The 24,071-nt window shown below is 52.1% G+C and overlaps 1 protein-coding gene across 2 annotated transcripts; it reads right to left on the reverse strand.

Moving 5' to 3' along the window:
• Window positions 1–1,243: 1,243 nt before the first annotated feature.
• PABPC1L (poly(A) binding protein cytoplasmic 1 like) lies at window positions 1,244–23,505 on the reverse strand. 2 transcript variants are annotated; one of them, XM_059037766.2, is made up of 15 exons: window positions 23,313–23,505; window positions 21,191–21,384; window positions 16,843–16,958; window positions 15,031–15,170; window positions 14,777–14,871; window positions 11,271–11,408; window positions 10,845–10,940; window positions 6,962–7,228; window positions 6,063–6,147; window positions 5,299–5,427; window positions 4,537–4,643; window positions 3,612–3,705; window positions 2,178–2,308; window positions 1,647–1,721; window positions 1,244–1,270 (listed from the first exon to the last, which is right to left on the reverse strand). In XM_059037766.2, exons 1-14 carry the CDS (start codon window positions 23,503–23,505, stop codon window positions 1,668–1,670), a joined length of 1,839 nt encoding a protein of 612 aa, XP_058893749.1. In that variant the 3' UTR covers window positions 1,244–1,270; window positions 1,647–1,667. The 2 variants fall into 2 exon arrangements, with proteins under 2 accessions (XP_058893749.1, XP_058893750.1); XM_059037767.2 differs by lacking the exons at window positions 1,244–1,270; window positions 1,647–1,721; window positions 2,178–2,308; ... (2 more) ...; window positions 5,299–5,427; window positions 6,063–6,147 and having other exon boundaries at window positions 7,150–7,170.
• Between the last annotated feature and the right edge of the window lie 566 nt (window positions 23,506–24,071).

The following is a 24,071-nucleotide window of genomic DNA, read 5'->3' on the forward strand; positions in this document are numbered from 1 at the left end:
TGAGGAAGTCAAGTGTGAATTAGGTTCTAATGTGGGGATCACAGCAGGTGAAGAGGGGAGGGAAGAGCAATCCCAGCAGACGGAACAGCGCTGGTGAAGACCCCCCGCTGCGAGGACAGGGCCAGGAAGTGCCCTTAACCTCACGAAGTGTGGTACGGGTGAGGCTGGGGGCGCCTGAGGATCCGGCCAGAAGGAAGGGCTGCCTCCCCTGCCTGCCTGGGCTGTGTCTTAGGTTAAATCGTTTCCATCTTAATGGAGAAGTTTGACTCCAGAAAGCCGGGCAGACGGGGTGCTTATTGTCGCTTTGCTCCCCCATCCCATTCGGTTCTGGGCAACATTCAGCCGTTAGCACGCTGCTTCCGCCCTCTCCGAGGGCCGAGTCTCTGAGCAACCAGACCTCCAGGCTGCAGCAGATTTTAGAGTCACAGAAACTCCATGGGCCTGGCCTGGGGACCATTTCAAAGCAAGCAGCTGCACCCCCTTTTCTTGCCTCTTAAGCAGGCATGACTCACCCGATTTTAGGCAGGTTTAGAGGTGACATCTAGTCACAACAGACTGACTTTCTCCTCTTGAGGTCCACAAGGCAAGTAGCTTGATTTCCTCATGAAAACATAGGAGGCAGGTAGACCAGCATAACCTGGAAATCACAACCTGGGAAGGTAACCGAAAGCCTTTTTACAAGAGTGGAGTTGTGACACAACGCCTTAGTCAGCCAGCCCAGAGCGAAGCAGCAGCTACTGCTTCCAGAGTATCCTGCCCTGCAGGCTGCTCAAGCCGGGCATCCAGAACCCCCACGCACACGTGGGCACCTGGAGCTTCAGCGCTGTGTGACGACCGCTTAGTCCCCCGCTGCACGGTCGGTGGGTGGCAGCCACTCCTCTGGGACTCTTACAGGTCGTCCTGCTCAGTTCCTGGCAGCTCTGCTCTGTCTGGTGCACGGTTCACACACCCTCTGTGTGCGTTAGCGCAGCGCGCCCTTGGGTTTCTGTTCCTGTTTCTTACAGCCAAAGCCCCAAGCCAGTCAAGGCTACCCTTTGCTCTGCCCACCTCCCTCTGACACAAGAAGGCCTCCTGGGAGACAAGACGGAGTTTGCAGCACTTTTAATGCACAAAGCAACAGGTAAGAGGCTGGCCGGGTGACCAGCCTTCATTTCACAAAAAGCGCAAGTGCAGGTACAGCCCAGATGGGAAGTTACGGTTCACAGGGCCTTAGAGCCAAGAGCCGGAAATGCTGTTCTCTTGTCCGCCAAGGGAGTGAGGAGTCCATTTTCTGGGGATGAAAAAATAAATGTTTCTAAAGCATGGCAGACACCCAGTCTTCAAGCAAGGACACAGACAAGCCCAAGCCAGGCGTTCCGGCAGGTCGCATGGGGCCAGGCGGTGCCCGGGGGAAGGCCAGCCTATTCTGAGCGAGGCCGCCGGGCCAGGCAGCCGGCCCACTTGGCACCGGAGTCCACGCCAATTCCCATCACACAGTCTGTCCTCCTTGCCTTTGATCGTCACAGCTTCCCCTGAACGCCTCCTTGGTGCCTCCGAGATAAGCCAGTGACACCACAGCGTTCTCTGGGAGTCTGAATGTCCCTTCCCAGTCCCATACAGCTTCTGGGCTCGGCTGCTCCGTCACCCTTCCCCTGACCACCACCCACCTGGTCCCGGCGCACGTGCACTCAAGTCTGCTCCGTGGCCTGGTGGTCCTGCAACACCGCCAGAGCCTCTTCGACCTGTGGGACACACGGGGGAGGGGTTGGTGCGGCGGCCCCAGCAGGGTCCTGGGAGAGCCCCGCCTCCCCAGCTCGGCCCGCCGGACGCCAGAGGGCCCGCGCCCAGCCCCGCTGCCCCCTCAGACTGTGCTCACCGGCTCCCATGGCAGAAACCCACAGCCACCTCCTACACTGCCAGACGGCTGGGGGAGCCCTAACCCTTGGGCTGGGTCACAACACAGCGCCCTGTCGCACAGTCTTGCCTGTGGAGCTGCAGGGAGGCCGCAGGCGCTGAAGTAGCTGACCCTTCACTAAGGCCCTCTGCCACCTCCACGTTCTGCAGGTATTAGCTGATTTCAGCAAGAAGACACACTTCACCCATCTAAGCAGCAGCCTACCAGCTCGCCTAGGAGAGGCCCTGATCGGTAACCCTCCTCTGGCCCCGGGCCTCCCCGCTCCTCGCAGGCTCCAGCCCACCTTGGCGTTGAGGGACTCTGGGGACTCCAAGAGGAGCAGCAGCTCCGAGTTGTCCATCTCCAGCAGCATGCCCGTGATCTTGCCGGCCAGCTGGGTGTGGACATTGTAGATAAGGGGGTAGAGACGCTCACCTGTACGGAAGAGCCTCTGAGGCTTATGCACACAGCTGGCGGACAGCCCGGGCGTCCCAGGGCGGGGGTGGTATTGTGGAACGCAGCGGAGGGGGCATCCGGGCTTTTGTCCCAGAACTGCTCCCTCCGGGTGTGTCACTGAACACTCTCGGGGGCCTCTTCCCCAAGTGAGCATAGCCAACCCCACCTTGGAGGCTGGTGTGAAGAATCAAATTTGATGTTACATGTAAAGTACACTGCACAGGCTCTGATGCAAGGTTGGTTGCTGTTTTAAAGACTACTCTTGTTCATTTGGCAAGAAATCACTTGAAGGATCACGTTGAAATTCTAGACGGGATACGATAATGCTGAACTTGACTTCTTGGAGGGACAGGGGAGCCAAGCACACAAGATAAACTTACCTTCCACCACTGGGCACTTCGAGTGACGGGGCCTAGTGGTGGTGGTCAGCCCATCTGGGCAACGTGTGGAGGGTGCAGCCGGGGGTGGAGGTGCTGGGTGCCTTCAGTGGTGGGGGAGGGCTTCTCCCACAAGGGGAGTGAAGATGTTTCCAGGGCACTGCTTACAGAGCCTTCTACCGCCATGAAGCCCATTTAGAATTTTTCTTTGGGGGTGGGTAGTAAAGTGACAAAACCCCAAGTGAGCCGAGCAAACAATGGTGTGGTGGCACTGGGGGCCTTCAGAGAAGAGTCTGGAGATCTAGGCGAAGGAAAGAGCCTGGGAACCACAGCAAGCTCGTTCATTCATTCAGCCGGTAGCGGCCTCCTTAAGCAGGGCCCGCCACAGAGGCTGGGATGGAGATGGACTGCACGGGAGATCAGGGGCCAGGGGGAACAATGTCTGTTTCCCCAGGGCACGTTTATGTTCCTCCTCCCTGCCGTGGGCACCGGGAGACCGATGAAACTCGGTGACAGCCTCTTCCCATCGCGAGAGGTGTGACGTACCACAGCACCCACCTTAGGGGCCATTTCCGGGCAGAAACCCAAGACCCTGCCCTCCTGCTCCTCCTCCTGGCCCCTCATCTCCCCATGTCTGGGGTCTCTCCCAGCCTGAGTCAGAGTCACAGAACAGCAGAGCTGGAAGAGATCTCGGGACCATCTGGTCTGACCAGTGTTTTAAGACAAGATGAGCAGGATCCTGGGAAGTAGAGGCCCTTTGGGCAAGTCCACCCGGCAGGTGGGTCAGCACGAGGCTGCGGACCTCGTCCCCGCGTCTGACCTCCACTCGAGGCACTTCCCACCAGGTAAACCAGCGGCTGGTGGCGCCCCCTTCCTGCTCCAGGATCGAGGAACCAGCCACTCACCGATCATCTGCTTCTGCTCGTGCAGCGGCGCCGCGGCCAGCATGGACGCAGTCAGGGGCTCCTGTCCAGGGACACGCACAGCAGGCTCCTGGACCTGCACATGATGCCGGGGGCACATCCCTTAACCACACGGATGGGCAAGGCCTCAAAACATTTACCCTTGTCAGGTGAGCACAGGCCTCCAGGAAGGCTCTGGAAGAGGGGGAGCAGGGGCCAAGGTATGGGCAATCGGGCGGGACAGAATCCCTAACAAGGGCACGGTGGACTAGACGACAAAGTGACGTCCTAGTGCAGACGTGTTCCGTGGCGCTAGGAACCCTATGCGTGTTGTCAAGTGAAAGCCACACGTTACTGACCACCTGGTGCTAAAGAAAGCATTTTAATCAGGTAGCTTTATGGCCGCATCCCCAGCATGATTTCTGACCCTTTCGCATCTTGGTAACCTTAAAACCATTCCGCTCTCTAAAGCCTACTCTTGTTCATTTTGCAAGAGATAGTTTGAAGTATACACACCGAAATTCTAGACAGGATCTGAACATGCTGAGTTGGAGAGTTTTTTTTAGGGGGCAGGGAGATAAATACACAGCTTTTAATTACAGCAGATATTTTCAGTTCTATTCTGCAGATTGATCACATCCTCGCTGCTTACTATGTAAATACTAAGGAAACCCAAGTTAATTTTGGTAATAACCCAGGCAAGGCAAATTGTGATGAACAAACAAAATGTGATCCTGGTCCTTTTTCCCCCTCTGTTAGTGGGTGGTGGGTGGGGATATCGCTTCTGATGGTACATGTTAATAAAGGAAACTTTACAAGCCAAGAAAAGAAAGAAAACCAAGGCCCAGACAGGGCCAGCACCTTAGACAAGGTTCTGAGCCAAGCACCCCCGGGGCCCAAACTCAGTGGGCAGCTGGGCCAGCCTTACCCGGTGGGTGTTGTGTGTTGCCAAGGCACATCTGTGTGTCAGGAGAGGCCCCCTTGGTGAAGAGCATCCTGCCACACCAGGTCCTGTGGTCTGGGTACCGATGTTGGCTGTAAGAGATAAGCAGGGATGGTAAGGCCCCACAGCAACCCAAAGGCGTAACACCTCAAAACCAGCACTCATGTAGAATCCCCAGCGCCGAGTAAAGGGTCAGCACACAGGCGTGCAAACATATGCCAAATGAAGGAACAGATGCTTGCCTTATAGCCAAAACCTGCTCCCCTGTTCACAGCTGCCGCAGTACTTAGGTTCAGATCTGGTGCTGCGCCCCTGCACGTATGATCACTTTCACCCTCATCACACGATGGGAATACTGCTTTCACCTGGATTTTTTCTTTTGGCCGTGCTGCGCGGCATGTGGGATCTTAGTTCCTCGACCAGGGGGTCGAACCCACGCCCCTTGAAGTGGAAGCTCAGAGTCTCAACCACTGGACCGCCCGGGAAGTCCCTCACCCAGATTTTAGACAAGAGGATACCAGGTACGGTAGGTAGCACGACCACAGAGTGAGTCAGCCCCGGAACTGGGTCGGTAGGACCCTGACCCTGGAGCCCACTGTGCGGCCTCAGATGCCGGCACTGCCCTGCAAGGGGGCCAGCGGCAGGGTCACCGTGGAAGCCGGTTCTGCCTCGCTACCAGCAGCAAGCCCCCTACCCACCACCGCAGCCACCCTCCGTTCCATTCCTCCTGGCCCTGCACACACTCACCCACTCCCTGGGCGTGGGGCACCAGGCGTGACACGTGGGTGGAGATCTGCCTGGCACTGCCGATGGGGAATGAGGGGCGCCGAGACACAGCTGCTGGCTGGGCAACCGAGGCCGCAGGCGGGTAGGCGGCTTGCGGCATAGAGAACACGGAGAAAGTTTGGGTGGAGGGGGACAATCAGGCGGGCACGCTGCACCCTGACAGTTCTGGGGTGAGGAAGGGGATGGGAAGGGGAACCAGAACATTCTGCAACAGAAAGGAGTGAATTCACTGGCAGACCCAGAACTCCAGGGGAGGGCGTTGGGAATCTGCAATTACAAAGCCAACTTCTGTCCCCCCAGGACCCCAAGAGGCATAGGTACCAGGACCACACAGCCTGGTCCCCCAGGGCAGCTTCAGGTCAGGGTGAACGTCAGTCTTAGAGAAGGACCATTCATCAACAGTAGTGCCAAGGGAGTATTATTTTCTCAGCTTTGCAGGAATTTTCACCGTCACAAATCAGGAGAGCCTTTGGAGCTCACTGAAGATAACAGCTGCGTGTGTGCCTTTTACGGGCCCGGCCCTGTCCTCGGTGATTTACACACGTCTCACTCAGGCCCACGTTCACAAAAGGAAACCGAGGCTCAGAGAGGTGACGTGACCCAGCCAAATTAACACCCTGGGAAGCGGCAGAGCCAGGCTTGACCCCCAAGCTCGTGTCCTTAACCCGCTGTGTTACACACAGCCCCACGGGACCCGTGTGGAGGGCAGGGGCTGGGTCACTCACACGAGGGTCTGGGTAGCTGGGCCGTCCACCTGGGGGCAGGCTGGACAGCTGGGCCAGAGCCATAGTATGGAGCCTGGGCTGGAGGCTGTGGGGGGACAGAAAGACCTAGAGTGAGGGGGGTTGGCAGCAGGGGAGGTGAGAAACTGCATTCCCTCAGGGACACCACTATGGGAATTCCACTGTCCCCTACAGGGGACTGGTCATTATAGACCCACAAAGCTGGGGTTAAGGCTCCTGCTTCCCACATCAGGAGGTCCATTAGCCCTGACCCCTTCAGGGCTAGATCTCAGGCTCAATCCTTGTCCCTGATGATCAGTACTACTAGCCCAGTGACCTGGATAAAAGGGCAACAACCCCACTGTTACCTGTGCCAGCCTAAGTAACTGCTAAGGGGGAGGAATGTTCCCATCCTCGGAGCCACTCATCTTTCTACAGACATCCTTCTACTCCCTCCAGGTCACACAAGCTCCTTCCCCAAACCAGGCCCCTTAGAACATCAGCACCCAGGAGAGACGTTAGCAGGCAACTCACAAAAATGATCATCTAAGTTGGGGGAATGCTACATACTCTGCCAGTTTGGTGAAGTCATGGTGCCTACTGGCATATCAGGATAGAAGAAGGTACACAGTAAAGAAATCAAGGCTTCTCTGGCTTAATGCAACATTTCCCCAACGTACTTGACCGCAGAGAATCTTTCAGCATCACATTCACGCATCTCTCCCAGATCGGGAAGCACTGCTTGACAGGGACAAAATTACCCCTGTTAGAGATGGGGTGACAACGGCCGCTTGCCGAGTGGGTTTCCAGCAGAAGCATGTTGGGAATCTCTGTCTGCCTGTGAAGCTCTGATCTTCCTGCCCCACCTGGCTGTCAGGGAAGGGATGCGGACAGGAGGTCACCTGGGCCGCAGCGGGCAGGAAGTAGCTGGCAGGCTGCTGGAAGGAGCCCGGGAGGGGGCTGCCCAGGGCCCGCATGGTGGAGAGGCGCTGCATGTACTGGTTGGTCAGGATGGCCTTCCGCTCCTCCTTGCGCTGGGCCAGTGCCACGTACAGTGGCTTGGTCCCCACGATGCGCCCGTTCATCTCTGTCACGGCCTTCGTCGCCTCTTCTGGAGAGGAAAAACACACAAAGCCAAACCCTTTGCTGTGGCCACCCTCTGTCATCACCTAAAAGCAAGACAAGACAAGGGCTGCTGGGGGTGGAGAAGGAAGGCTCCGGGGGCCATGCTCCCCACCCCCCGGGGGGCCCAGCCCAGTACTGAGGGTACCCAGGAGAAACTGAGATTAAGGGGGGTCCTCTCTCACCCACACATTTACTGAGGCCCACCGTATGCCAGATGCTTGACACGCCTTCTTACTCGACAGGTGCAGCCACCTGAGCAGGGAGGCACGGCCACTCCCACTTTACAGGTGATGGAAATGAGGCTCACAGTGACTTGTCCAAGACCGGTCCACTTGCTAATGAGGGCTGCTCATCGTTTACTAGACCATTCCCCAGAATTAGTGAGAACAGCTGCATTTCAGAGTTAATTTTGATCTCTAAATTTTCCTTCTGAAAAGATTTTCCTAAGCGGCGATGGAAAGCCGGCTTAAATTGTTACCGTATCTGCCTTTGTCCGTGCGGCTAAAATGAAGTGGGATGGTAGTTTGGGACAGGTGAAAATCTAGGGGCAGGGTTCTTCGGCCAGGCTACAATCTTAAACCTTTCTGTAGGGGTCACTATAATGAAAAATCTGCATTTCAACTACTCCTCGGGTTTTATTAAACTACCCATACAGTTCTTTAGTTCATTTGTGAATTATGGACAAAGTAAGATGCTCTTAAGAGTTATATTTCCGGGGCTTCCCTGGTGGTGCAGTGGTTGAGAGTCCGCCTGCCGATTCAGGGGACGCGGGTTCGTGCCCCGGTCCGGGAAGATCCCACGTGCCGAGGAGCGGCTGGGCCCGTGAGCCATGGCCGCTGAGCCTGCGCGTCCAGAGCCTGTGCTCCGCAACAGGAGAGGCCACAACAGTGAGAGGCCCGCGTATCGCAAAAAAAAAAAAAAAAAAAAAAAAAATCTTTTAGGCTCATTGCTACTTCACTAGATCTTACAGTTTGTTTTGTTTTGTTTTGTTTACCTTTTTCAGCCACACCCAGGCCCTCGGTAGTGAGAGCATGGAGTCCTAACCACTGGACTGCCAGGGAATTCCCCTAGATCTTATAGTTTGACGCCTTAATAAAGCAGAACATACTGCTGTCACCTTAGTATTTTAACAAATATATTTCAATTCAATTGTTTTTTGTAATCTTATGAGTTTTCTTTTATGCATTTAAAAATATCCTCAGAAAGGGTCCATAGGCTTTATGAGACAGCCAAATTTTCTTGGCACAAAAAATATTGCTTAGCAAATTAATAAGAACTTGTGTTAGGTAGTTTTAAAAAAGATAAACTTAGTACAAATAATACTTATGCAGGGACTTTCCTGGTGGTCCAGTGGTAAAGAATCCACCTTACAATGCAGGGGACACAGATTCGAGCCCTATCAGGGAACTAAGATGCCACATGCCTCGGAGCACGTGCCACAACTACTGAGCCCACGCGCCTCAACTAGAGAGCCCACGTGCCACAAACTACAGAGTCCACGCACCCTGGAGCCCACGCGCCACAACTAGAGAGAGAAAAAGCCGCACGCCACAACTAGAAAGAAGCCTGCATGCCTCAGTGAAGATCTCGCGTGCCACAACTAAGACCCAATGCAGCCTAAATAAATAAATAAATAATAAAAAATACTCATGCAGAGCTTACTATGAACTTAATCTCTACGAAGTGCTTATAACACTATCATCTCATTTTCAATCACTATTTTATAAAATAGAAAATATATTAAATTTTATAAGTATATATAAATTTATGTAAAATTCCCATTTTATAACAAGATAGTCCACCCCACTGTGCATCAACTCTAAGCAATCCAGATTTTGTACAATTCCCTTCATTCAAGGGGTCCTCAAGGAGGTCAGTGAATCTCCTGAAATTATATGCAAGGTATGTGAACAATTAGATCATTATTTCACTACTTATCGTGGGCAGGTGCTCCACTTGCAGGCCTTTTAGTTCTCAGGACACCTCTAGAAGTAGGTCATGTTGCTCCCATTTTACAGATGGGTAAACAGGGTCCAAATGACAATGTCACTTCCTTCAGGCTCTACAGGTAGTTAATGGTAGGACTGGGATTTAGACCTACTTCTGATTCACTTTAAAATCCCAGCTTCCAACCACAATACTACACCAAGTATGCATTTGCCAGGAAAGAGGGCCCAGAGCTTTTTATAAATCAGATTTATCAATTTACTGATTGATAAATTTAATCAGATTTCCTGATGCTTAATTCACATGTCCCACAGCTTTCTGTCACTTTTGGGGGGGAAAGGTCCTTAACTCAAAAATTATTAGAAACTCTTCCCCAAATACCAGGCTCCCTGAAGGACATTTTAAATTGGATTCAACAGGCAAAAGAACTTCTAGACCACGTCCCAAGAACTCAACCATCACACCACACGTGCAAGTCCTCAGCCCCGTCACCCACATTGACCTCTTTGGAAAGTCTTTCATTCCCACCTGCAGCTCCCTACCTCCTCACAGTCAAGTCAAACGTGCTGCCACTGCCACTTCTTACAGGAAGCCCTCCTTCCTGTTCCACTGAGCTCCTGCAGCTCTGCCTCCTCCACTTACCCCAACCCCACCCCACCCTACAGTAGATTTGAGTTAGTGATGCATCCGACTTCCCCACTAGACTCTAAGTTACTCAAGGGCAAGGACTACGTCTGACTTATTCCTGTGTGCTTCCCACAGGGCCTGGCAAAGCAGCAGGTGCTCAAGTATGGAATGAACGAACACTAGGTCTTCTTAAAATTACGTGGGGAGATTTTTTTTGTTTTGTTTTGTTTTGTTTGTGGTACACGGGCCTCTCACTGCTGTGGCCTCTCCCATTGTGTGGAGCACAGGTTCCGGATGCGCAGGCTCAGCGGCCATGGCTCACGGGCCCAGCATGGCTCACGGGCCCAGCTGCTCCGCGGCATGTGGGATCTTCCCGGACCGGGGCACGAACCCGTGTCCCCTGCATCGGCAGGCGGATTCTCAACCACTGCGTCACCAGGGAAGCCCCGTGGGGAGATTTTTAAATTAAGATGCCCAGAGCTCTACATTCAGTTTGTCTGACTCGGGTGTCTATTTAAGAGGTCTCCAGGGTATTTTAACAAGAAGCCAGGGTTCAGAACCATCCAGGGAGCCCACCGCCCACCCTCATCTTATAGATGAGGCTTGGAAGACATCTCTGGTGCTAGGAGGGCACACGGTCTCTGCTCAACATGTGGGGAAGAATGAGTGAAGAATGATGCAGCCCAAGCCTCGCATTTTCCAAATGGGGAAACTGAGGCCCGGGAAGGGGTTATGTCACCAGCCAAGGCCAGACAACAAAAGTCAAAGGAAATTCTGAGACACAAATTTCTGGAATCTGGCATACAGTAGGCACTCAATAAATGCTTGTTGCATAAACCTCGGTTACAGTGAGCCCCAGCAAGTCCAGCTGTGTGACTGGGACTGTATTTCTACCCTCTTCCCCTCCAGCCCAGACAAGGCTGCAGATGGACAACAAGCTCCAATGGGGTCAGACCCAGCCCCCAAACTCCAGAAGGAGCAGCGCAGCACCCAATCCCTGGAAGCCCCGGGGCGGGGATGGGGGTGTGCGTGGGCAGTGAGGACGGGAGGGGAAGGCTACCGATCCCCGGTGCCCCGGGCCCTCACCTTGGCACTGGTGATCACTCCATAGGGAGAGAACTCTTTCCTCAGTTTCTCATCATCGATGGAGTCATCCAGGTTCTTCACATACAGGTTCACGCCCTAGAAGGAAAGGATACCTGCTAGATGTGCCCCTTCCCCTCCAAGCCCCAGAATGACTTGGGGTGGGGGGAGGGGCTTACATGGGCCAAGGGGGCACTGGAAGCCCCGCCCACCAAGCCTGCAGTTCTCAGCCTCGTGCAGCACCCCTGCACCTCACCCATCACTCAGCGAGCCCATCACCTGGAAGCTGCAGCCCCTCCCCACTCCCCGCCTCTCTAAAGCCAAGTTCCCAGAAGCGGCATTGCTGGAGGAGGGAGTCGCATTCAGGGCTGCCCACACACAGGCACTTGCACGCGGAAGCAGCTGCCCCACGGGAAGCCTGCCCCTCACCTGGTAACGGGTCAGCCGGTCCTGCTCCATCTGCTGGAACCTGCGCTTCAGCTCATTCTGCCGTTCCACCCGCTTCTGGGCCCGGCCTGCGTACAGCAGCCGTCCACTCACCTCCCTCCCGTTCATGTCCATCACAGCCTGTGCAGAGAAGAGGCAGCCAGAGGGCTTGGTGACCACCCCCACGAGGCCTTGGCCTTAGCCCTGACCTCCAGTCCCATCTTCTGGGCTCAGAAGGGGCCACCTGCAAGCCAGGCTGGCCTTATCTCCTTTTTTTTTTTTTTTTTTTCCCTGGTATGCGGGCCTCTCACTGTTGTGGCCTCTCCCATTGCGGAGGGCAGGCTCAGCGGCCATGGCTCACGGGCCCAGCCGCTCCGCGGCATGTGGGATCCTCCCAGACCGGGGCACGAACCCGTGTTCCCTGCATCGGCAGGCGGACTCCCAACCACTGCGCCACCAGGGAAGCCCCAGGCTGGCCTTGTTAGCTGAGAATAATTAGTACCAGGATCCAGGCCATTTAAAGTGAATCCATTTTTAAAAAACATGGGACAGAATTTCAGAGTAAAATTGATTTGGGCTCTACTTGAAAGAGTGCAATCGAAATTTGCAAAGTTTCCCGTGATTTAACATTTAGGTTTCTAACTGTAACTACACACTGATGATTAGAATAAAGCAACAAGCATAATTCTTTCAAAAGGGCGTGAGGGCGTAAATCAACTTCCTTCACGTTGGGTTTCACCACACAGACAACTGTCTCTGCTATGAGGACTTTAGAAACATTTGCTACTTAACCCTTGATTTTTCTTTTCTTCAGTTAACTGGCCTAAGCCTGCCAGATCCCAAACTGTCAGTGGCTTTGATTGCATGAATTCCTACATCTTCTGCAAGACGTGCAATGTCTTAATCCATAAGGACCTACTGTATAGCACATAGAACTTGACTCAACTCACTGTAATCACCGAAAAAGAGTGTATAAGACTGGTAAGAATCTGAAAAAGAATATACAGATGTCTCTGTGTAAGTGAATCAAGTTGCTATACACCAGAAAGAAACATAACATTGTAAATCAGCTATACTCCACTATAAAAATAAAGATAAATTATAAAAAATTTAAAAAGGGAGGGAGAGAGAAATTGTTACTAAGTTCGTTCAGGGGCGGTGACCCAACCTGGTGTCACATTAAAAAAAAAAAGACGTGCAATGTCTCTGCAATCCACTAATAATGAACTGAATCGGCATTGACTCAACTGCAAAAATCAGACCCATGTGAGTACTGACTCAAAGGTTTGGATTAGACATTGGTGTTAGGGAGGAGAAATATTTGAAAGGGAACTGACTTTTTTTTTTTTTTTTTTTTTTTTTGCGGTACGCGGGCCTCTCACTGTTGTGGCCCCTCCCGTGGCGGAGCACAGGCTCCGGACGCGCAGGCTCAGCGGCCACGGCTCACGGGCCCAGCCGCTCCACGGCATGTGGGATCTTCCCGGACCGGGGCACGAACCCGCGTCCCCTGCATCAGCAGGCGGATTCTCAACCACTGCGCCACCAGGGAAGCCCAGGGAACTGACTTTTTAAAGTGGTCAGTTCATTAGTAAATATTTTCACATAATGACTTGCTTCCCTACCTAGACATGCAAACATATGTAAATATATATTAAAACACTCTGGGGCCCCAAGAACTGCCTGATCTATAGCAATCTTAAAGGTCATTAGGTCATTAGCAGGTAACTTCCCTGGTGGTCCAGTGGTAAAGAATCCCCCTTATAAAGCAGGGAACGTGGGCTAGATTCCTGGTCAGGGAATTAAGACACCACATGCCGTGGGGCAACTAAGCCCATGCACCACAACTACTGAGCCCGCGCGCCTCAATGAGAGCCCGCGTGCCACAAACTACAGAGCCCACACGCTCTAGATCCCGTGCTCCACAACAAAGAGCCTACGTGCTACAGCGAAAGATCCCGCATGCCTCAACGAAGATCCTGTGTGCCACAACTAAGACCCGACGCAGCATAAAATAAATAAATAAATAATAAATAAATCTTTTAAAAAACCCCAAAAAACAGGCCATTACCAAAGTCTCCAAGACCTTGGAGTCTATGGTTTCCCCTGCCAGCTTCACTGCTCTACTCCAACTTGTCATTTTATAGTTGGGGTAACCAAAGTCTACAGAGAGGGTGGGACTTGTCCAAGGAAACCCAAGAAGTTACCTTTCAAAGGAGCCCTTTACTTAAGAACAAAATTTCAGGGTCAGAAAGAGTTGGTTCTAATCCCAGTGCTCTAATCCCACAACCTGGTGGAACCTGATAACCACAGTAGAGCCCACACTGGTGGGAGGAGACAGGACAGTGTATGCAAAATCAGGTAGCACCTTGCCTGTGGTAAGTGCTCAGTGAGAAGTGGCTGCTATCAAGATGGCCCCAGGATCCAGGTCTCCAGCCAGAATCCACCATGAGCTGAGCCCTCCCATGACCAGTGATCTTAATGGGGCAGGAGCTACGGAAAGAACTTCGTGGTGGGAGGCAAAATCGGACATTATCCCTGCTTTGTTACTCACTCTGTGACCTTGTACCATTCCCTTGCTCAGTAGATATGTATCTGGTACCTACCAGCAGTGAAATACTAGGGATTTAATGGTGACATGAGACCCAGCCCCTGCCCTCAGTTCTATCCGTGGAGATCTGAGCTAATGATGGAGACAGACAGGAGGGGCACCTTTTCAGAAGCACTGAGGACAGGAAGAGGTGGCTTCCTAAAGGAGGGAAAAGTATAAGCTGAGACCCATCAATTATCTACAGCTATGCTGTCCAGCATGGCAATCACTTGTTGCATGCAGCTACTGAATACGTGAAAAATGGCTAGTCTGAACTGACATGGGCTAGAGGTACCAGATTTCAAAGACGTAGTACAAAAAAGGGACTGTAAAATCTCAATTTTTATCAATATAAATATGACATCACAATCAATTATATCAATATTATATCACATTGAAGTGATAATTTGAATAAGTTAAATAAAATATATTATTAAAGTTGCAGTGTTTTTTTTTTAACGCTTTTTAATGTGGCTACTGGACAATTTTCAACTGCACATGTGGCTCTTGTTATATTTCTATGGGACAGTATTGGTCTAAAGAGTAGGGGAGGGGACGTGTTTTGAGAAAACAATATTTTCAAAGTCTTGGAAGCAAGAAATAACATGACACTTCCCCTCCCTGGCCTCAATCCCACGATCAATTCAAGAAGAGGTTAATGGCTGTCTCAAAGGCCCCTAGTAGCTCCCATGCTGCAAGATTCTATGAAAAGCCAGCCAGCCTCAGGGTATGGAAGCAGCTGAAGGAAGCTGAAGGCATCTGCCTTCACCCCAGGCTGGAAGGGCCCTGGCTTGTGCGGACCCAGGCTGGGGTGGGACTATTTCCTCCACAGGCAGCTGGAGCCCTCCGCTCCTGATCTCCCTTCTTCCTAATCCTGGCTCCACACCTCCTCCAGGAAACAGGGCCATGGGGAAGTTCCTACCTTCTGGGCTTCCTCATGCGTCTCAAAGTTGACAAAGCCAAAGCCGCGGGAGTGGCCGCCGTCATCCCTCATCACCTTGACACTCAGTATCTTCCCTGGGAAGGGCAACCTGTCTCAAAGGGGAGTCGGGCAAGCCCTGAGATGTCCCCTCCCTTCTCCCAAGTCTTTAGGAAGCCCCAGGGGACACCCCCGTCCCAGCCCAAGCTGGGAGTAGAAGAGAAGTGATCCCCAACTCCCTTGGGGAACACGCCCACCAAACTGGGAGAAGAGGTCCTGCAGGCACTGCTCATCCACGTCCACGTGGAGGTTCTTCACGTAGATATTGGTGAACTCCATGGCCCGAGCTCCCAGCTCTGCATCACGTTCCCGTCGGGGCTTGAAGTGGCCAACGAAGCTGTGGACATGCCAACAGGGTAGGCAGCTGCCTATGGCTGCCATCAGCCACCCCCATCCCTGCCCCGGCCCACCCAGTAAGCCTGGGTCACTTGAGTCAATTGCTGCTGGCCTCCAGGATCTCTGTACCCCTCATCAAGGGACTGGGCAGGGCAATGCTCCTTAGATGGCATACATCCAAGGACTGACCACTTCCAGCAGCCAAGCTTCTATGTTCCAGCGTAAGGTTAAGATGACTTCATTCTTGGGGCCAATGCACAGGATCTCCTACTGCACGTGAGGCAGCTGAGTGCTCAGGAGATAAGAGCACAAATTTGGGAGTCACACAGACAAGGGCTTGAATCCTCGCTCTGCAGTTACCAAGCTGTGTGACCCTGGGCAAGTTACTTAACCTCTCTGAGCCTCAGTGTTCATTCCTGTAAAACTGGGGATCAAACTCACATCGCAGGGATTTGCTTATTCATTTAACACGTACTGGGTGCACTGGGGAAGTGGCTGTGAGAGAACCAGATGTGGTTCATGCCGGTATTGCTGGGGTGGGGGAGGGGGGCACCGAAATCATTCAAATACATTATGAATTTTAAAAATTGTAAATTCCAAGTCCACATAAACACATGTAGGAAAGTATCCTAGATTAAGAAAAACAAAGCAAGCATAAGACAATTTGATGGTACCTATAAGACAGCGGCCCCCAATCTTTTTGGCACCAGGGACCGGTTTCGTGGAAGACAATTTTTCCACGGATGGGGGTGGGGATGGTTCAGGCGGTGATGCTATCGATGGGGAGAGGCAGATGAAGCTTCTCTCACTCACCCGCCACTCACCTCCTGCTGTGCAGCCCGGTTCCTAACAGGCCGCAGACCACTACCGGTCCGCGGCCCAGGGGTTGGGGACCCCTGATATAAGACATTTAGCACAAACGAGTGATAGCTGACACCAAAAATTGAAGGAAACTGAGTGACAAGGGAAAACAGGCAAACTAAAAGCTGACAAAGATAGAAACACACTTCTGGAGAACTGGGAAAAGCCCCGCCAAGTTCTGGTTCACTGACAGGAGGCTACCTTGAGAAACTCTGGACAAAATGACTCTGGGTGCTTCTCCCACCCCAAAGCTTCCTCCACTGCTCAGTCTCGGGCATGGGGCTGGGCCATCTGGTGGGCGGAACCAGAAGTGGGGGAGGCAGCTGCCAGAGCAGATTCTCTCCAGCATCTGCACCTCAACTTTCCCATCTGTGAAGTGGGGCTGATGCCAAACTTAAAGGCATGAAAATGGCAAGCTAAGCATACGCCAACCTTCCTTCCTGTCCCCAGATCTCAGGAAACAAAAGGTTTAATAAAATTCACAGCCATGCTGAGAAGGCTGGAAAACAGACAAAAATCACTCTGTCCATTGATGATTTGGCCATTAGCTATTCCTGCTAGAATTTCTAAAGCATTGCCCCATTTGCTACTCAGAAGTCCTCTAATGCATATCAGCAGCCCCATGTCTTACTTGAGGAAAAGGAATCCCTGGGAGATGGAGCAACACGTCTGAGGTCATATTGCCAGGAAGAATACCAGCAGCTGCTCAGTGCCAGGCGCCCATTAGACGGTGGCAGTACTATGGGTCCTAAGTCGGTGGCACCATGATTCTGCTCCTTTAGCCCTGGCGCCACCCACATCCCACCACTCACACTTTGCGGTCATTCAGCAGCATCCCGTTCATGGTGCTGATGGCGTTCTGTGCAGCCTCGTGGGTCTCAAAATGCACAAAGCCAAAGCCTCGGGAGCCACGATCATCACACACCACCTGGGCCACAGGGAAACAGGACATGAAAAGCATCCAACAGAGAAAAAGAATAGCAACGGCAATAATGACTAATATCTGAGTGCTTGCTTGCTCTGTGCCTGTGAAGACAATCCTGTGTCGTACAACAGCTCTATTTTAGAGATGGGAAACGAAAGCTCAAAGCGGTCAAGCTACTTGCTTCAGATCACACAGTAAAGGAGGGATAGGGTCCTCAAACCGAACGCAGATCTCATCTATACCACAGACCAGCTTTTGATGATCTTCCTAAAGCAATGGATAAAAGGATTAGATTCAAGCCACCTTTCCCCCTTTCTGCATCTTTGTTTCTAACAGCAAGTTAGAAACAACCCGAGATCCATCAAGAGGAGACTGGTTAAATTACAGTATATTCACCTTGGTCTGCTGTATGTGCATAGTTGAAGAGAATGTGGTAGATTTCACGGCTGGCAGGGTTACCTGTAAGGTATACTGTTAAGTGTGTGTGTGTGGGGGGGGAATCAAGCTCATTTGGGTTAAAGTGGGCATCTATACTTTTGAGAAACCTTTTGGCATTTTTTGGTAACATTCAATTATGCTTCCGCTAACACAAGAAATACATATGTAGGGGAAACTTTTGGAAAGTGAGAGCGAGAGAGACAAAGAAATAGAGAAAGATTGAGGAAGTGAGGAAGAGAGGGGAAAGAAAGAAGGAAGGAAGGAAAGCAGGAAGAGAGAAAGTGTGGGATGGTTATTTATTATGTTTTTTAAATGTATATACCATTTTTAAAAGGTTACTTTCCATTTACAGTGATTACAAAATATTGGCTCGATTCCCTGTGTTGTACAATACATCCTGGAGCCTATCTTAAACCCAATAGTTTGTACTCCCACTCCCCATCCCCTATATTGCCCCTCCTCCCCCTCCCCACTGGTAACCACTAGTTTGTTCTCTGTATTTGTGAGTCTGCTTCTTTTTTTATTATATTCACTCGTCTGCCGTAATTTTTAGATTCCACGTATAAGTGGTATCATATAGTGTTTGTCTTTCTCTGTCTGACTTATTTCACTTAGCGTAATGCCCTCCAAGTCCATCCACATTGCTGCAAATGGCAAAATTTCATTCTTGTTTATGGCTGAGTAGTATTCCACTGTATATATAAACCACATCGTCTTCATCCATTCATCTGTTGATGGACACTTAGGTTGCTTCCATACCTTGGCAGGGAAATTTTTAAAACACACACACACAAAACTGTTAATAATTATTTCCGAGAACTAGAGTTGAAAGCGACAAAAGCTTTTTTACTTTATTCCTTTCCGGGTTGTTTAAACTTTACCAATTAATCTATTATTTCAATAGCAAACTTGCTTCAAATTTTGAAAAGACCCACAAGCATACTGCCCCCATTCTGTAGGGCTCCCGACTCAAGTTAAGACAGACCTCGCGAATGGGAAAGATCTTCAGTTCGCAGAGTTCCTGTCCCTCTGGATGAACTTGCACTAAGACCCCTAATGACCATCTCATGGGGTCCACGGCTCCACTCATCCCTGCGGCCACCGCCCCGGCTCAACTAAGTGACATTTTCTGCCTTGACCGCCACCCCAGCCTCCCAACCCAGCTTCTGGGCTGACCACTGGGATGGTTTTTCCAAAATGTAACTGTGACCATGTCCCTCTGGGAGATGATCTCCAGTAGCTCCCGCAATCCACAGAACTATACCAACTTGGCATTTGAGGCTCTCCAATTGGCCCTTCACAAGTCCTGCTTCCAAGCCCACACCCAACACGCACCCCTCCGGCCCCAAGCAGGTTCCCTCTGCTTTCAACTCAAGCCCAGGCCCGTCATTCAGATTTAATCACATTGACTGGGTTCCACTCTGAGTCATGCACCTGCTAAGGGAATCACATACTGTCATATTTGTCATCAGAACCCTTCCAGGCAGTTCTTAACCTCTGAGCCCCAGCTGCCCGATTGGGGAAAATGGGAATAAATGACTTGTCCGAGGTCAGCCAGCCAGCAGAAGTAACTATTTGATTCCTGTAGAAGCTTAATGAGACGCTCACTACTCTTTTAAGGGCTATCTATATTGTGAAGATTATGTGAGTTAATATACATTCACAACCACCCTAAGAGGTAGGTTCTACCACTGCCGCCTTTGATAGAGGAAACTGAGGTATGGAGAGGTTAAACAACCAGCCCAAGGCCACACTGCCAGGAAGTGGAAGAGGCAGGATTTGAACCCAGGACACTTGGCCTCAAAGTCCAAGGTCTGGCCGACTATGTCATGCTGACTCTCTGCTCGGTAGGCTGAGCTGAACTTTGCACTTGAGTGGCGTGACCCCAAGCCTAGTGGAGTTCCACAGTGCCTCAGAAACCTTTCCTCAGCCCCAGGGCCCTCTCCTTTCTGGGCCTCTGACTCCCCGGATCGCCATGCATTCATTCCCCTCAGAGCCCAATTTCCAGCTGTTCCTAAAAGTCTCACCTCCAACCAGCCTGAGAGCACTTGGTAGCACACAAGGAATGGTTCTAACACAGAGGGTGCCATCACTCCCAACCTCTCCCCCTACCCCTGCCATCTCCCCAGAAGGGTGGACACGCCAGAGGCTATAGGGTAACTGACCAGCCATCCTCATAAAACCTAAAAGCAAACACCAGGGGAACGGACCACACTGAATGCCTTGTATGTAACCAGGCCCATAACAGGGCTTCATTAGGCCTGCAAAGACTTGCCCGAGTCTCACAGAACTTTCTGTTCAATCCTCAGTGGCTCAGAGGAAGCCTCAAGGCCTGGATAACGGGGACAGAGATACTCTTCCCTGTTAAGTTAGCTTCAGCTAAGCCAGCAAACCCGTTGGGTCAGATCCTGCCTTGGCCACTGATCTCCCACCCCTGTAGTATATAACTGTGAACAAGTAACCCCAACTCTGAGCCTCTCTGCTCCGGGATCCTCCTATTTGCATCTTAAGAGGCCATTTTGGGAAATTCAGCGAGGATGTGTATGCAGAAAATCTAGCACATAGAAAGTTCTGGATAAATCTGCTGTTAGCACTGTAAGAACCTAGCACACAGTTAAGACTCTCTCTCTCTTCCATTGATCCTCAAAGACAGGAAACAGCCCTTTCTGTCTATCATGGCATGCCCTTAGCAGCTACTGCACCTCCTCTAGTCTGTCTGCCCCTCTGAGTCACAGGGATATCCCCTCACTCACAGGGAGGTGGTGAGGCCTCACTTGAGAACTGCAGGACTGTGCCTGGCACATAGTAGGATTCAAGGAAGACTTCTAACACAGAGGATGCCATCACTCCCCATCCCCCCTGCTGCCTCCCCAGAAGGCTGGACATGCCAAAGGCTGCAGGGTAACTGACCAGCCACCCTTATAAAATCTAGCGGGCAAAAAACCCAGGGTTAAACCCTGTCAGGACAGACTGATCTGCTGCATGGCCCCTGACCCTCAACTACAAAGTCAGAGAAATGACCACAGCCCTTCCCAAATGATAATACAGCCATTAGCTCAACAAATATTTATTGAGCACCTACTATGTTTTCACATCTCAGGTACTGGGATACAGTGGTGGATAAGAACAAGATCCCTACTCCTAGGAAACTTCCATTCTATTCTAAGAGAAATGTTACAAACAAGGTCTGGTCCATTGCCATCATGGCCTTCCTGTATCTACTTGCTTTGTCCTATAATTTCTACTGCCCTCTCATTCTGAATTTGGGCTGTTCTCATGACTTACTCTGGCCAGTAGAATGCCACGAAATGACAGTGTGCTAGTTCTGAACCTAGGTCTCAAAAGGCCAGGCGACCTTCCACTCTCTGTCTCCTGGGACCCTGCTATTGCCATGAGAATAGCCTGGGCTAGCCTGCTGGAGGATGAAAGCCCACAGGGAGGAAAGCCGAGACGGTCCAGCTGACAACCACCCACTCCCTAGAAGCAGAGCCATCCAGCTCTCAGTGGGCTTACAAAGGAACCCAGCCAAGAGCAGAACGGCTCAGCTGAACTCAGCCCCAACCGCCAACAGCTGAATTACAAGCAGAATAAATCACTGTTGTTGACAGCCACGAAGTTAGGAGGTGGTTACTCAGCAAGAGCCAGTTGATACGTAGGTGACCACTGAAACTGAGAACAACTACCATTCAGGTGCTTGCTGAACCTGGATCTTTACGGATGAGGAGCTGCTTGGTATCCCTCTACCACCACACAGGTGTCTAACACAAAACACCCCCCGCTCCAAGAGGCACACCCACCTTGCAAGAGAGGATGTTCCCAAAGGTGGAGAAGGTGTCATACAAGGCCTTGTTGTCAATGGAGTCTTCCAGGTTCTTGATGAAAATGTTGCCGACACCCGACTTGCGAAGTCCTGGGTCTCGTTGGGACCACATGATGCGGATGGGCTGGCCTTTGATCACCTCAAAGTTCATTGTGTCCAGTGCTCGCTCCGCTGGACAAGAGGAGAGAAAGGAGCTAGTGAAGGGGATTTTCTTTCCCTGAGCCCCAAAGAGCGTCGTTGGGAACTGAGCCAAAAATGAAAAAAAGAAAAGAGCCACTGTCTGTCTGGGTCTCACTTGAGATAAGAGCTTGAAGGCTCAGGAGGGATAAACAGAAAGAATTCATGTGTGTGGTGCTCCTCCCACCTTCCAGGTAGGATCTCCTTCAACTCTTCACCATGATGAAGTGAGCAGGAATGCCTATCCCCATTTTACAGACGGGCAAACTGAGGCTCAGAAAGGGGAAAGATCAGGAGGGTCCCTATGACAAGGGTGGCAGCAGTTTGAGGAAACTGAAACTCAGAGGTGCTGAGCAGCAGAGTTGAGATTTGATCCCAAGGAAGTATGGCTTTCGGGGAAGTGAACATCACCTCTCTGAGCCCACTTCTACACCTGTAAAGAGGGGATGATTATAATATTACCCACCTTTCTACATCTAACAAAGGGAGAGAATACCACCTGCCTCCAGGTTGTCAGACAGACTGAAAATTAAATAAGGTGTGCAAGGCGCCTTGTACTTTGTGCCTGGAACAAAGTAGGTGTCTGGTAAACAGTAGTATGTCTAAAAACAACAGCCTATGCCCATCCTTCTACCAGGTGGTATGCTGTCCTCTGCTTCAGGGACACCTCTCGTTTCAGAGGGTTTGGAGGGGAACTGTGGAATACTCAGTGTGCAAGTTGCAAGAAGTCTAGGTTTTCTATCTAGTCCTGCCATAAACACCCAGGAGTAAAATCCTTCTCCTGTCTGGAGCTCAGTTTCTCCATCTATGAAGTCTGGCAAAAAGGTCAGGTTGTACAGGGCTTGGAGGAAGACGGCAAGAGGCAGTGGGTAGGTAAAGCAGAGCAGAGGGGAAGGCTCGCAGGAATCCAGCTCTGCCACCTGCTGGGAAACCGGAGGAACCACCACAGCAAACTCCCAGATCAGGGAACCTCCCCATCCTCCCAGGAGACTAAGAGTAAAGGCACCCCTTTTTGGACTTGACCGGGGCAGGGTTTTTTTTGTTGTTGTTATGTTTCTGGAGTCTTACACCTGAACGCTATAGTTGCTATGATTTTTCTTGGGTTAGCACTTACCGAGGGCTTACAAGTACCACGTGATACTGGAGCTACTTCATAGACAAAGCCCTCCATTCCTTCCATGCTACTGGATAATAAGGCTTAGCCCCACTTTACAGATGAAGAGAGCCAAGCGTGAAATCTTGCTCAAGCTCGCACCCTAGTGGCAGAGCTCCAACAGAAAACCCTGCGCTCTAATCTCTCTCCTCTCCACTCAACACCTAGCTGACAAGCTCTGAGAAACGGGTCGTGGAGCCTGGAGCGCAGGCAGCTTTTCTCGGTTCCCGAAGGTGGAGGCGCCTGGTGCAGACCTCGGGTCCGGCTTCCGGGAAAGGCCACAACCCGAGGCCGAGCTCTCCCGGCTGCCCCGCTCATCACCCGTGTCTTCTCGGGCATCTTCCTCACCGGGTGCTTTGAATTGCTCATCCTCCCAATCATTCTGTAAACCAGGTACCACCCCCATTTTGCAGACAGGCAGCTGAAGCTCAGAATGATTCATTTGCTCAAAGCCGCACAGCTGCCGGCTTTCTAATCCCAGGTCTGGCTGACCCCAAAGCCCTTGGTTGTTTTCACCGTCTTAACAGCTCTTCCAGAAAACGGAGCACCGGTAAAACACAGTAGGAGCACACTCACTGCTAGTCCCTGTCTCCGGGGCTTTTCGGAGCCCCTACCAAGGCCTTGTATCTCTGGACCTCAGTTTCCCTGGCTGCAAAATGTAAGATTTTGCAGGAGTAGCCAGAGATGAAAGCGCGCCCGGGTGGCTGGGATGCTGTCTGCCTGTCTGCCTGTCGGTGTGTCTGTCCGGCCCCCTCCCCCAGGGGCTCACCGTCGGCCGGCTGCTGGAAGTTGATGTACGCGTAGCCCAGCGAGCGGCGAGTGGCCACGTCGCGGCACACGCGGATGGACAGGATGGGGCCAGCGGGAGAGAACTTCTCGTAGAGCATGGCCTCAGTCACGTCGGGGTGCAGGTCGCCCGCGTAGAGCGAGGCGAGCGGGTAACCCGGGCCGCTGGAGTTCATGGTGGGCGCGCGGCCCCGCGCTCGGCGCCCACGTGCGCTCACCCCGGCAGCGGGGGCGCGCTGGGCGGCCGGGTTCTTCCCACCCCCGCCCGCCCCTGGCCTTTACCTCCCCCGCCGCCCCGCGCGCCAATCGCCAATCGCGGGCGCGCTTGGACCCCGCCCCGCACCTTCTAGAAGCCCCAGGTGGGGGCATCTCTGCCCCCGCGACAGGAGGCGGGGAGAGCCCTCACCTGGCCCCGGGTAGGGCTGCGGGGACGTGGGGGGAGCTCTGGGCCGGCGCCAGCGGCACAGAGAGGGCGGGGATACCACGGTAGGAGACCTCGGTTCTAAGCCCCATTAGTCACTGTTCTCCTGCGCCCGTTTCCCTTCTCTGTGAAGTTGGGAGGATTCCCTTTACACAAGGATTAAAGGTGAGCGTATGCTCTCTGCACGTTTCACACACAAACGGGAGAATTGCGAGCAGGATGCCGTTTCAAAGCTTGCGTTCCTACCCTCCTGAAAGGAGGCTTTCTCTCAAGACAGTCCGGATCTAGTCCCAGCCTTCTCGAACCGGCATGGTGGTTTGA

This window comes from Kogia breviceps, chromosome 14, assembly GCF_026419965.1.
Source record: "Kogia breviceps isolate mKogBre1 chromosome 14, mKogBre1 haplotype 1, whole genome shotgun sequence".
Taxonomy (NCBI): domain Eukaryota; kingdom Metazoa; phylum Chordata; class Mammalia; order Artiodactyla; family Physeteridae; genus Kogia; species Kogia breviceps.